The 12,405-nt window shown below is 41.0% G+C and overlaps 1 protein-coding gene across 8 annotated transcripts in view; it reads left to right on the top strand.

The window, feature by feature from the left end:
* mcf2l2 (MCF.2 cell line derived transforming sequence-like 2) overlaps nt 1-12,405 on the top strand; it is a 134,424-nt gene that overhangs the window by 19,619 nt on the left and 102,400 nt on the right. The window contains exon 1 of one of the 8 annotated variants that reach the window (XM_051377755.1): nt 11,083-11,466. The exons of the other annotated variants lie outside the window; for them this stretch is intronic. Coding sequence (XP_051233715.1) covers nt 11,415-11,466 — 52 coding nt within the window. The 5' untranslated portion in view covers nt 11,083-11,414. Of the gene's footprint in view, nt 1-11,082; nt 11,467-12,405 lie in introns of those variants that run through there. 8 annotated transcript variants of the gene reach the window in all.

The following is a 12,405-nucleotide window of genomic DNA, read 5'->3' as shown; positions in this document are numbered from 1 at the left end:
TGTCAAGATTGCCTGAGGTTGGTCACCAAAGTTGTACATCGGTTTCCTTCTCCTGCTCTGCCCTTCCAGTTTGGTGCTTTAATATGTTGTATTCTCCACCCAGGGTTCCAGCTCTGGTAGACGATTCAGGGTTCCCTAGAGCAGGCTAAGATTCTCAACTTAGACAGGTTGTGCAGTATGTCACCATTGTCAGAAGATGTGTATGTGCAAAGTGTTGCATGGAAGCTGTGTGTTGTTGCATGTTGTTCTTTTACTATACAGTATGTTTTTTTCATCTTGTGTGGAACTGCAGGACGAAGTCTCTTGAAGTCAAATCTCCCTACATGGACATTAAAAGTATTTCCTATCCTATATCCTATTCCAAGCCTGTGGTGCATCAGCAATATTTTCTGAAAAACCTAATACCATAAGTCCCCACAAAGCCACAATACTTGTACAGACTACATGTTGTACAAGTGGTAAAGATGCTTTTGTGTGCTTGGAGGTGCAGTGAACACACACAAATATATGGTTATCACTTAAAAAGGAATGTAAAAACATTTTCCATTTTATGTTCCATTTTTCCCCTGCACACTAGTGCCCCACATTAGGACAGTATACAGGAACTACAGGGGGTAGAGAAGAACAAATACTACCTTTGTGATTTGACAAAAAAAGTCATAATTCAAGGTCTACTTACTTGTTAGTTCTAAACCCTTCCACCTCACTTCAGTCCATGTTCAAAGATTCAAAGACAGTTTCTTGTGTCAGATGTAGACGTCCTGGAATTTTTCTCCAGTTACCAGTTACTTCTGGTCAATGACCTTTGATTCCTTCCCAGTCGATACTGTGACCGGTTACATTCTAACTGGTTTTACCGGTTACAATAACCTTTAACCAAGTGGTTATTATTGTTACCAGGACAACGAAGGTCTCCACAACTTAAAGTGGCAATAATGGCAATGTATCAAATGACAATATGAAAACAATGTGACAATGTGAAAGAGGTCACTTGTAATAATGAACCAACCAAGAATTATAACCTGAATTTGTGGTTCCCCTCATTTATAGAGCCAGTTTCAACTCACTGTTGTCTGTAAATGGTAAATGGACCTGTACTTGTATAGCGCCTTTCTTGTCTTGTCTTCCGACCACTCGAAGCACTTTTACACTACGTGCCACATTCACCCTTTCACACACATTCACTCAGTGATGGCAAAGTCCATTGAACAGAAACTAATGCATTCATTCACATTCACACACTGATGCTGTCGGGGGCAATTTGGGGTTCAGTATCTTGCTCAAGGATACTTCGACACGTGGCAGGTAAAGCCGGGGATCAAACCAACAACCTTCCGATTAGGGGACAACCCGCTCTGCCTCTGAGCCACAGCCGCTCTGTACTGTTCTGAAAAATATGTGTTATCATTAGCTTTTGTAAGCTAAATTCAAGTTAGTTGTAAGTGTTGCTGCAACAGAGGAAATGAATGCCCATGAGTGGAAACAAGTAGAAAGCATCCCCTGAGACTGTAGAAATGGACCAAATATGTGTTCAGTTGCCCAGACATTTCAGTGTCACATAATGTCATGACAAGGAGCACAAATACTAGCCAGCTGATATTAGGGGTTGGCGATCTGGGCAAAAAATAATATCTCAATATTTTTTGGGATTTTGGCGATAACGATAATCAGTCGATATCCTATAAAATGTGATTGGAATTGTCTGAGTTAGGACATGTGTCCACCAAACGCATTTATAGCGCTGAGAGTGCTCAAAAGCTCATTTTCCGAGCGCCCAGCGGTGTTAAAAGTTGAACAGATTTCAACTTGAAGAGCTCTGAGCGCTGCGCTAAAAAAACATTGTCTCCGCTGACATCTTTTTACCGCTGAAGGCGTTTAGCGCTCTGAACGCTGAAGCTCATAGGATTTATATCGGCACTAAATCATCTGAAGTACCGGTAGCTTCAGGGACTGGAGGTGCTTGCATTTTCTCTCTACCATCACAACGCGCTGCTAAACTGTTGCAAGGAGGATGCTAGCAAGAGGTCATGTGATCACGTCATGTGATCATGTAGGCCCACTAGTTGTGTGACTGAATCCTGCCATGCTGTAGAGAGCGTTGCTGCACCGTGTATTAAGTGGATGTGAGGAGTTTCCGCGTGTGTTTCAATATTTTTGCCGAAGTAATTTAAATACTTGATAATGGAAATTTGCACATCGTCAAAACAACGACGATATTATCGCAAATGATATATATCGCCCACCTCTAGCCGATATCAGGAAAATGGAGAACGGATATCCTGGCAAAGACCTCTGCAATCCAATTAGCAACTTTATACATGAGAATGAAGAGAAAGACATAATTTATGTCATTTCTATAAATGCATCTATAAATGGATAATGTTTTTCAGATGATAGCCGAGGATATAGTTTGGCAAATGTGTTCTGCCTCTTTTTCTCTCCACACAGACCTGCATGCAACCAAAGCCCGCTCAAACGTAATTGGTCAATACAACTTCGACTACAAACAAGTACCAGAATTCTTCTGATGCCAAAATCTTGCCTAAAGATTCCTAAAGAAGAGAAATGTTTGGAGATTACTGAAATATGGGACTTGCTGACAACAGTTGGCTGTTCTGATCCAAGTAAAAGTTGGTTCTATCTCAGCAGCAAAGGGATTTAAGATTATTTTGTTAAACTCATATTTTCTTATTATTTATTTAATCCCCCGAATACAGTTCATACAAGGAAGCCTATACCTGGTATTATATCATTCTGGTGTTTGTGAGACTGTGACCTGTTTAGTTCCTGACTCACAGTTTATCAGACAAAAGAGGAAAAGAGGCAGTCTGTCAGGGTTATTTGGGTACTTCATGGATCAGAGGTCAAAGCCCCAAAGGATTATGGGAACATTCTGGTAGCATAACCGCTGCTAAGGTGAGGCTGAAATCCAAGCAGTTGCATTCCTTAGAGTGCGAATAATGATTATGGGGGAAAAAGCTCAAAATAGAATCACAGCGGGCAGAAAGAAGACGTCAAATTATTCGTCAGTTCTTTCATCTTAGACAGAATAGAGAACACCTCCCTGTTCTACTATTAAAAGAAAGATTTCCGCTCAGTAATTGGCTGGAAATAACATTTGTTATGTAATCATTTTTAACAGTCTGACATGGTGACAGGGTTTGGGTCTTTCTGGTAATGAGCATTTACTTCCACTGCTGGTTTTTGGCTGATATAAGGTGTGTTTGTTTGCTCTTCACATAGATGTAACTCTATAACTTTATTTATTATTATTTAGTGCACTGCTAAGGTTTTTTGCATAAATTGTTGAACCCAGTGTTTTACAGGGAGGTTTTTGTTGCCTGTTGACTAATGAGATTATCTGCCAATACCCTGCTGTCTGTCCACTGAGGTCAAGACCAAGCACGCTTAGACTTAAGACATGCACATTACTGTAACGCACAAACACACGAGTGAACACATTCTGTAGAAGGATAATGACGGTTATTTGTGTAGTGCGTCAGCCCTCGCATTTAGTGTTACAGTCCCGCGCCTGTTTGTCAGCAGTGTGTGTTTGGGAAGGTGATAATGATATTCATTGGAATAATGTGTGTGTGAGAGAGTGCCCTGTTATCAGCGGATCCTGTCATCAGACATCCTCTGATTGTCTTCTTGTGCTGACGCCTTCTTCCTGAGAAGCAATAGGAAACCCCCCTTCCCCTGGACCTTGAGGAGCAACCACTCAAAAACAACATCAGCTCTGCGCAATGTGTGTGTGTTTATGTTTGTGTGTGAAGAGGGTCTATTTTCTGCTAGTGTAGTTCCTCATTACTGTAAAAGCATCCCATATTTGAGAAACGATACCACTTTGCACTGGATGGCGCACTAGAGCACCAGTACCTCAGACCAAAACAATGGGACAGATATAAAATAAAAAACACCCAAACCTTTTTTGTTAGTCTTTCCACAGTGTTTCCAACAATCATCAACTCTGGTTTAGTTACAGTAAACCCTAACTTCTAACAGATCATTGTAATATCGCTACTCAGCTGCACACGGAGCAGACTGGGCCCGGCCATGTGAACAAACCACAGAGAGGCTGCGATAGCAACACAGGCAGAGGGAGTGTGACACCATGACTCCGCTGTATCTTTACATAGAGAATAGTTGTTCGCTGCTATATGCTATATGCAAAAAGCATACACACATACATGCACAGAGCACAATTCAATCACATGAATGAAAAAAGATCAGCCTGTAACCTCAGTCAGACCCAGACTAGTTGAAAATCCATCACCACAAGACAACGGCTGAGCCTCAGCTGGACAGAGGGGGATAAGAGAGAGAGTGACTGCTCTATAATGACTCATGGTCTGACTCTATCAAAGAGGAGCAGAGGTTTATGGTTTTCATGTAAAGTAGGCCAAGCATTTTCTGCACTGCTGTGCTCCATTGGGCAGTGAGATGTATGAACACGAGAGAGTCAGCTCTTTCACCCAACAGAGCCAGTTTTATAAGGATCGTTTATGTAAGATAAGTAAATCAAATGTATTCTTATTCAATTCCTTAATCTCAGAAGTTTTGGCTGAGTGATCTTTGTGATTAAAAGTTAAATTCTTTCTAGCGGTACAATATTGCAATAGCACGCTGTATTTTACTGTAGATGATTCGATCAACTTACACATGATTGAAACGTCTGAGGTTTTCATATAAAAACTACAGGAAAGAAAAGTAAACCAATGCAGTGATTATGTGTGAATGCAGGATGTACTGTAATGTAAAGACAGACTCTAGATTCTACATTAACGTTTTAACATTTTCAAAAGTCATTCTCTCCCCACATCATTTAAAACACTGATGTCTGCACACATTTTTCCTCTATGCTGTTTTTATAATCTGTGAGGAAATTACCACTACAGACTCTTTTAGATTCTGTTTGCTTTGCTTCTGACAGCGTTATGTAAGGAGTTCACTTTTTTAAAATTGCTCAGAGGTAGTTCTGTCTACCAACATACAGCTAAACACAACAGGTAATCTAACATCCAAAATGCTGTAGGCCAAGTGACCTAAATCCCATGGAATCTGATCTTTCCAATACTTATTTGGCCAGCTTTCAAATGTGGTCCAAATCAGATAAAGGTCTGATTTTTAACAATGTGATCTCAGCGTGAACAGTCATCAGAATTCATGTGATTTTTCCGTCACTCTAGACTGACATTTGTCATGCAACTTCACAATGGAATCTGATATGGGCCAAATTTAGGTAAAGTAAGTAATGACTAAGTAATGTAAACAGCCAAACATAAAACATCAAATCCAAGCAAAAAATCCCTGTGTGGATTAGTGTTTTAACATGGACCGCAGCAGTCATGTTCTGTTTAATGTCAAACTGTGCACATATTTGTGTGTGTGTGTGCCAGTTAAATACACACGTGTGAGTGTGTATTTGCCTGCTCTTGTGTGTGTGTGTGTGTGTGTGTGTGTGTGTGTGTGTGTGTGTGTGAGAGAGAGTGCGTGAGAGGGCTGCTGTCCTCCCTGCCGGGGCAGGTCATGAGATGTTCAGGTCCTGCAGGCTCAGGGTGCACTGGTCACATGTTGATTCTAGCATCAGACCAGCCGCAGCAGACTGATAGATAAGGGCCTTTCACTGTTCTCTTCTTTATAGAGAGCGGTTTCCCCACATTTCTTTCTTTGAAAAATAAATTAGAAGGAGCCAGCCACAGCAGCATCATTCGCAATTTAGTCTATAGCACATACTCTCTGTCTTACTGTCTCTCTTGTACAATAGACTGTAGTTGCCCTCTCTGCTGTCCAACACACTGACTGCTGTGAGTTCCCTTTCTATTTACGGACTGCAGATCGGGTTGGAAAAGTGAACTTGTCACCTCTGCTGTGAACTGTGAGCGCCTCGGGTCTCATGACAGACCATGTACAGAAGCACAACAGATTAGAAACACAGTATAAAAGCAACCTATTAACACATCATTTAATCTCCATGCATTCTCCGGGTACTCTGACAATACATTTCATTATTTCAGCAATTTCCAATAGAAAGTACTCTGTTTTAATGCAACTGAATAACTTCTTTCTTACTACATTTAAAGCATTTCCTTTTTGTATTTTATTTAACTCTGATAATGGATGACGAAGCCTATCTTGTTCATCAGTAGCAACATAACATCCTGTCTTCAGTAACGCTCAAGGACATATCTTGTGTCCCATTTAATTTATCTCTCAGTTTTTTCTTTTGCAGTGATTCCCACTACCCAGAAGGTACCTCTTTAGTTGAAAAAGAGTACTTGGAAAGATTGAAGAGAAGCTCAACTAATTTGTGTGTGTATACAGTGTATATATATATATATATATATATATATATATATATATAAATACATTTACTGTAACATCTGAACACTATATGGGTAGCAAGCAAGCAGACAATAGATAGCAACTAACTTGAAAGTGGTCGTAATGTTACTTTTAAAAATCGTGAAAAGGCTAAAAGTGAAAGATATGACGGGTGGTGTCCATGAAGGGGTCCTTTAGTCTGTTCGACAGGGCTGTGGTTGTACATTAGAGGAAAAGGTTAGGAACCACTGTTCTGTTGTGTCATTCATAACCCTACCCACCCTCCAGTATTGATGTTAGGTACAGTAAATGACCGAATGACTTTAGCAGCCTGATGGATAATGTACATATACAAGCAGAGGTGCAGCAGCACACATATCCCTTCACACTTTGTTAACAATGCCAATACAGTGAAGCCCAGAATGATCATCAGCCCTGTGGTTGACTGCTGGTTCAGTCATCACATAGAGACTCAGTGTAATCTCCTCTGTTATGTAATCTCTTTAACACAGACTCTATTGTGAGTGTGTGGGAGGTCTGTTGGTAAGTAGAACCAGCAAGGTAGACTGAGCTAAGACACCACAGTCGGTACCCAGCAGACACACACACACACACACACACACACACACACACACACACACACACACACACACACACACATAGTATACACATACACATACAGTAATATCATGTTCATGTCCTTCATACTTAAGTTTTGTGTGATTGAGATGGTGAATTTAAACATAGAACGAATTTAATCTGTTAATTTAACTGTTAATTTAAACTGTTTGCACCTTTTTCCATCCAGTCATTACTTGTATTTGTCATATACATTTAAAGGCAACTGTTGTGTTTCTTGATAATGATATCAGCAGGGCAACATCTTCTGTCTTTACCTTTTTAGAACTGTCACAAATCATTGCTGATAGGTAAATAAAATCTTATGGGGTGACAGCACTCAGTTTAGGTTTAGGCACAAAAATGACTTGGTTAAGTTCAGGTTGAAGATGGTTTGGATTCAAATGACTACTTTCATTAAAGTTAGGGGACATTTGTCTCCATGGTTACAGTAATTACTGGATTGTTAAGGTCAAGGAATGATCGTGGTTAAAAAAAACAACAATGTTGACTGTGTTAGTAATAGGAAACGAACACTGGTCTCTCCTGTTAAAGTATCCTATCCATCCACCCCGACAACCTCTCTATGTGAACTGTGTTGCTCTCTAACAACACCACCTAACTTCCTCCTTTGCTTCCATCATATTTACTACGGCAGCTAGAAGGCTTTGTCTTACATCAGTTGTTGAAGCAGCTGATGCTGTCACTCTTTTGGGTAGGACAGTCTCACAGAGAGAGAGAACTGCTGGTGTTTTGCTTGAAAAACTAAAATGTATAGAATACACACTACCCCAAATGGCCCTTTTTTGTTATTTTCTTTTTTAAGCGTTCATTAGAAATAAGAGAAATATTGTCTATATATATATGGGGTTAGTGGTTTGGGGGTTGGGGGTTGGGGGTTGGGTGTTGCTGGACGGCCCTTAGCTGCAACTTTGTGAACTGCTGTTTTAGCTAGCCAATCTAGGTCCTATATTGGAGATTTACAACCCAACACATGCTATTTCCCAGCCAACATGTATATTCAGTTCAATTCAATTCAATTTTATTTGTATAGCGCTAATTCATAACAGAAGTTATCTCAGGACACTGGTCTAGACCAAACTCCTTATAACATTAACAATTGTATATGGGTGAACCCATGTGAGCTCCCTATGTGGGTCCTAGTTGGGGCCCATTTACATCGCTGAATGCCCAATTGGGCCCCACCTAAAACCAAGTGTAATCCCAGTGTCTTGTAAAACCCACGTAGACAATTGACTTTTTTTTATGGAACCCTTGGACAGTCCCAGATTTTGCAGATTTAAACCTTCTGATCAGTCAGAAGTTATCCTCTCCTGGCAACTAAAAATTATAGATTTTTTTATTGTGATGTTCAGGTATCTTAAAGAATTTGGTTAAGGTCAGGGATGGTGTAGTGGTCTTAGGTATTAAAACATTAATGATGGGTGCCTGCATAGCTCGCCTGGTTGAGCTGGTGCCCCATGTACCAAGGCTGAGTCCTGGCTCCCACTGTTACTTATTAACCCAAACCACCATCTTTCCTTAACCTTAATCAATTGTTTTAGTTGCCTAAACCTAAAATGCAGGATGTGAACTCCATCTCCTCCATTCTCTTCATCCAACCATGTACTCAGATCCCCTTTTGGCAACTTCTGTTGTTGCAACCAGATGTGCAAAAGTACGGCCACGGCTGTAACAGTGGACCAACACAGACACAATATCAACCTGTGGGAACCGGTAACACTGTCGTTTGACAGTGAGTCTGATGTCCCTTGATAAACCCCATGTGGTTGTATTTGCAGATAGGTGTGTGTGTGTGTGTGTGTGTGTGTGTGTGTGTGTGTGTGTCAGATGCAAGAATGTGATCTTATTGTATGACCATAAGTCATGCTTTTTCACTTCCTTCGCTCAAAGTTCTTGTTTTTTGAAAGCTTGTGCAAGAGAATAGAATAATGAACCCATCCACACATGACTTTCCTGGGAATACAGTAGTGTTTACATTCTTATAGGAAGTCTTTCCCAAAACAAATCTGATAGCTTGATAGGCATTGTATTGAAAACAATGTGTGTGTCCGTATAGTGCCTACACTGTATGTGTATGTCAGTATCTACAGTCCTTGTGTGTGTGTGTGTGTGTGTGTGTGTGTGTGTGTGTGTGTGTGTGTGTGAGAGAGAGAGAGAGAGAGAGAGAGAGAGAGAGAGAGAGAGAGAGCAGAGCAGAGCAGAGCAGGGAGGTGTTTCCTTAAGTATTTGTGTGAACAATAAGCTCATGTACACACACACACACACACACACATGCACACACACAGAAATGTACATATAAACAATGCTGGCATTATTATAGTGTAATATATGCCTTATTGGTCTTTTGAATGGCTTCCATGACAAAAATGCTCAACCAGGATGCAGTGATTATCATTGAGGGTGTCTGGCCTCTGACTGTCACTTTGTCTCACGTATTCTGCTTCACTCATTGGTGTCGCTTGCCACTGCGAGCTGATTTATTACATATGAGTTTACCATACCTCTAATCACGCACCAAACATTTGAAGATACTTTATTTCATCCACTATGTAGTATCGCTAAAATCAGCCCAGCTTTGTACAGCCCATGCATGTAAGTTGCCTTTTGCAAACTGACCATTCATGGTAGAGAGGGAATTCTTTTAAATATCAGAAAAAGAAAACTCACATTATCATACCACAGAAGATGCCACAGTGCTTGAAAGGCATTTTGATCCTATACTTACTGGATAATTCTGGTGAGATTTTATATTTTTTGGGCAAATCCCATTAAAAGACCAAAACCAACATTGACTGTATCCTGGAACAAGGATTGTGTGTATATCAAAGCCTGATATGTGATATTCCTCTGTGCCATAGAGCTCTATTGCTGTTCAAAAACTATTAAAAACACATCAGTGAGCCACATTGTCGCTGGGTGACATGTTCCTTCAGTCCCATGAAAACACACTGTAATTTGTTTGACTCAATCATTCATACGCCTCCCTGCTGCCCCAAATATTCCCTAGAGCACCAAATGTGGATTAATCCGCAGCTGAAAGTAGTCCCTAATAAATGCACCATTTCCTCCTGTTTGAATAAGCTTTGCTAAAAACTAAAGCACCCAGCTGTTAAATTACTGAGCCCTTTAAAAAAGTGCAATTAAGTATGAATCACTTGTGTTTAAAATTTCCTGTCTTTAATAGGAACCAGTCAGCTAGTGCTACAGACAGAGTAGGGAAGTCAAAAAGTACTGAAAGACGAACAAATGCATTGCTGGTATTGGTCTTTTCACAAGGTTTGCTGACAGTAAGTGTGGCTGTACCCTTGCTTTGCTCGTGACACCGCAGACATTGGCACAGACACAATAACTGGACTTTGTTCCTCCGTGTAGTTCTGTTGTGACCAGTGTCCTACCAGTTTTTAGTGTCAATGTGAAACTTTGATATAGATGTGATCCCTGTTCTTCTGACCTCTGACTGTCTGCTGGCCTAAAAACATCTGATCTCACGACAGCCCAATATTATTAATTTAAGATCAGAAAATATCAGAAAATATATGTTCCTGCGCCTCATGTCAATTGCATGACATTAGGCATATGTTTTACTGGTTAAAACTCAGAGCAGTGACACTGACTTCATTCCCCCACCAGGTCCCCACTCCACTGGCGGACTGATGGTGGTTCAGCGCCATTTGAACTGCTAGCTCAACGTTAGCTTAGAGACTCAAAAAAGTGGATTTAGTGTTAAGTTACTCTTCAAGCAAACCAAGTCCACCATCTGGTCTATAAAGGTTCCACAGGCTATTCAAATTCGGTTGTCCAACATGGACCTCATAAAAACCCTACAGATGCATAGACACAGCAGCACACAGATACTGTGGGGAAGATAACATCCAGCCTGCAAAAATGAAACACATGACTGGATCCATGCACACACACACTCTCTCTGGCACACACAAGCACACACACAGACACACAAATAGTGCAGCTCAGCCCCACTTTGTATTTTCTCTCTCTCTCTCTCTCCTTCCCTCTCCCTCCATCTCTTTATTTTCACACACGCACAGAGTCTCTCTGCCCTCCCTCCTGAACTTTTGATTGGCTGTTCTGCTCAGAGCAGAGCTGGTTCACTACAGCTGGAGCTGGAAAAACTGATCACAGACGCATGTAACAATCTACAGCACACACACAGTTCAGAGCTCTGCTCCGGCTGTGTGTGTGTGTGTGTGTGTGTGTGTGTGTGTGTGTGTGTGGGTGAGTGGAACCGGAGTAAAAAGAGAGAGATTTGTTGGTCTGGACGTCTGGGACAGTCTGAGTTGATGATGAGGATCATGCTGGTGATGAAGGAGCAGCTGCTGTTGACAGACTGCTGGTTGCTGTGTTGTCCTCACTGGTTTTGGATACCATGAGATTACTTTCGTTTAACCGGATTACTGCTTTTTGGCTGGGATTTAATTTTATGCCAGTGAATGTTTGCAAATCAGGAAGGTGCTGAGATGAAGGGTGTCCAACACGTTATAGGTAATGTTCACACACCCACACACACACACACATACACTGTAAGACCTGCCATGTGCAGTCGTTTGGTTTCTTTTTTCAGTCACACTCAGCCAAAAGCAATTGAAACATGATGTATAGCTGTAGATGTACAGTATAAACATTCATAGATGTTTCGTGTAATATATACACAGTGTCTTGTTCTCATGATGTGTGTTGAGACACCACAGCAGACTGTCAGGGAGGAACACACATAAACACACACACATCTGTTGCCAGCAATGCTTCTCTCTGTCTGGTGTCATCTTTTTTCCATTCCACCATTCTTTTCCATTGCAGTCTGCTGGTTAGGTGATGTAGTTTACAAAGTATTTCCTTTTACTTTTGAATGGCTGATGATGCAGTTTAGGTAGCTAGTGAAGTACTTGTGCTTTCTGTGATGGTCCCTTTTAAGTTTCAAGGATCTTGAAGGGTCTTTCCAAAGCATAATAAGGTGTTTTTAAAAAGTAAAGAGACATTTCTGCTTCTCGGCCTGAGGGATCAGTGCCTTATACCTAGTGCTTTTGTTAAACATTGATGTGTCTGCAATGGTGGTAATAAACTCACCGGGACAACAGAGTAGGATAGGCTTCATGCTAGCGTTTCAACAAACACAGTAAATGATAGGCTCCATGCTAGCAGTATATAATGTTTGAGCAATTTTATGGCTCTTTATGAGACGAGACTAAAAAGCAGCGAGAGCGACTGAAGGAAAATAACAAAGAACGGGAGCTCCTGGTGAGTTCAGAGACATAGCAGCACCACACACACACACACATACACACACACACACACACACACGGTCAGTATGTGTATTTTCCGAGCTATCTTACAGTCAGTGTGTGTGCAGTCAGTACATTGGATGTTTGGGGCAAATAAACACAGACTTGCTGCCGTCAGCCCAGGTGTTACCAGGGATTCTGA

The sequence above is a fragment of the Dicentrarchus labrax genome, unplaced genomic scaffold (genome assembly GCF_905237075.1).
Source record: "Dicentrarchus labrax unplaced genomic scaffold, dlabrax2021, whole genome shotgun sequence".
In the NCBI taxonomy this organism is placed as follows: domain Eukaryota; kingdom Metazoa; phylum Chordata; class Actinopteri; family Moronidae; genus Dicentrarchus; species Dicentrarchus labrax.
The sequence above is the reverse complement of the archived record's forward strand: the minus strand, read 5'-3'. Positions and strand labels throughout refer to the sequence as shown.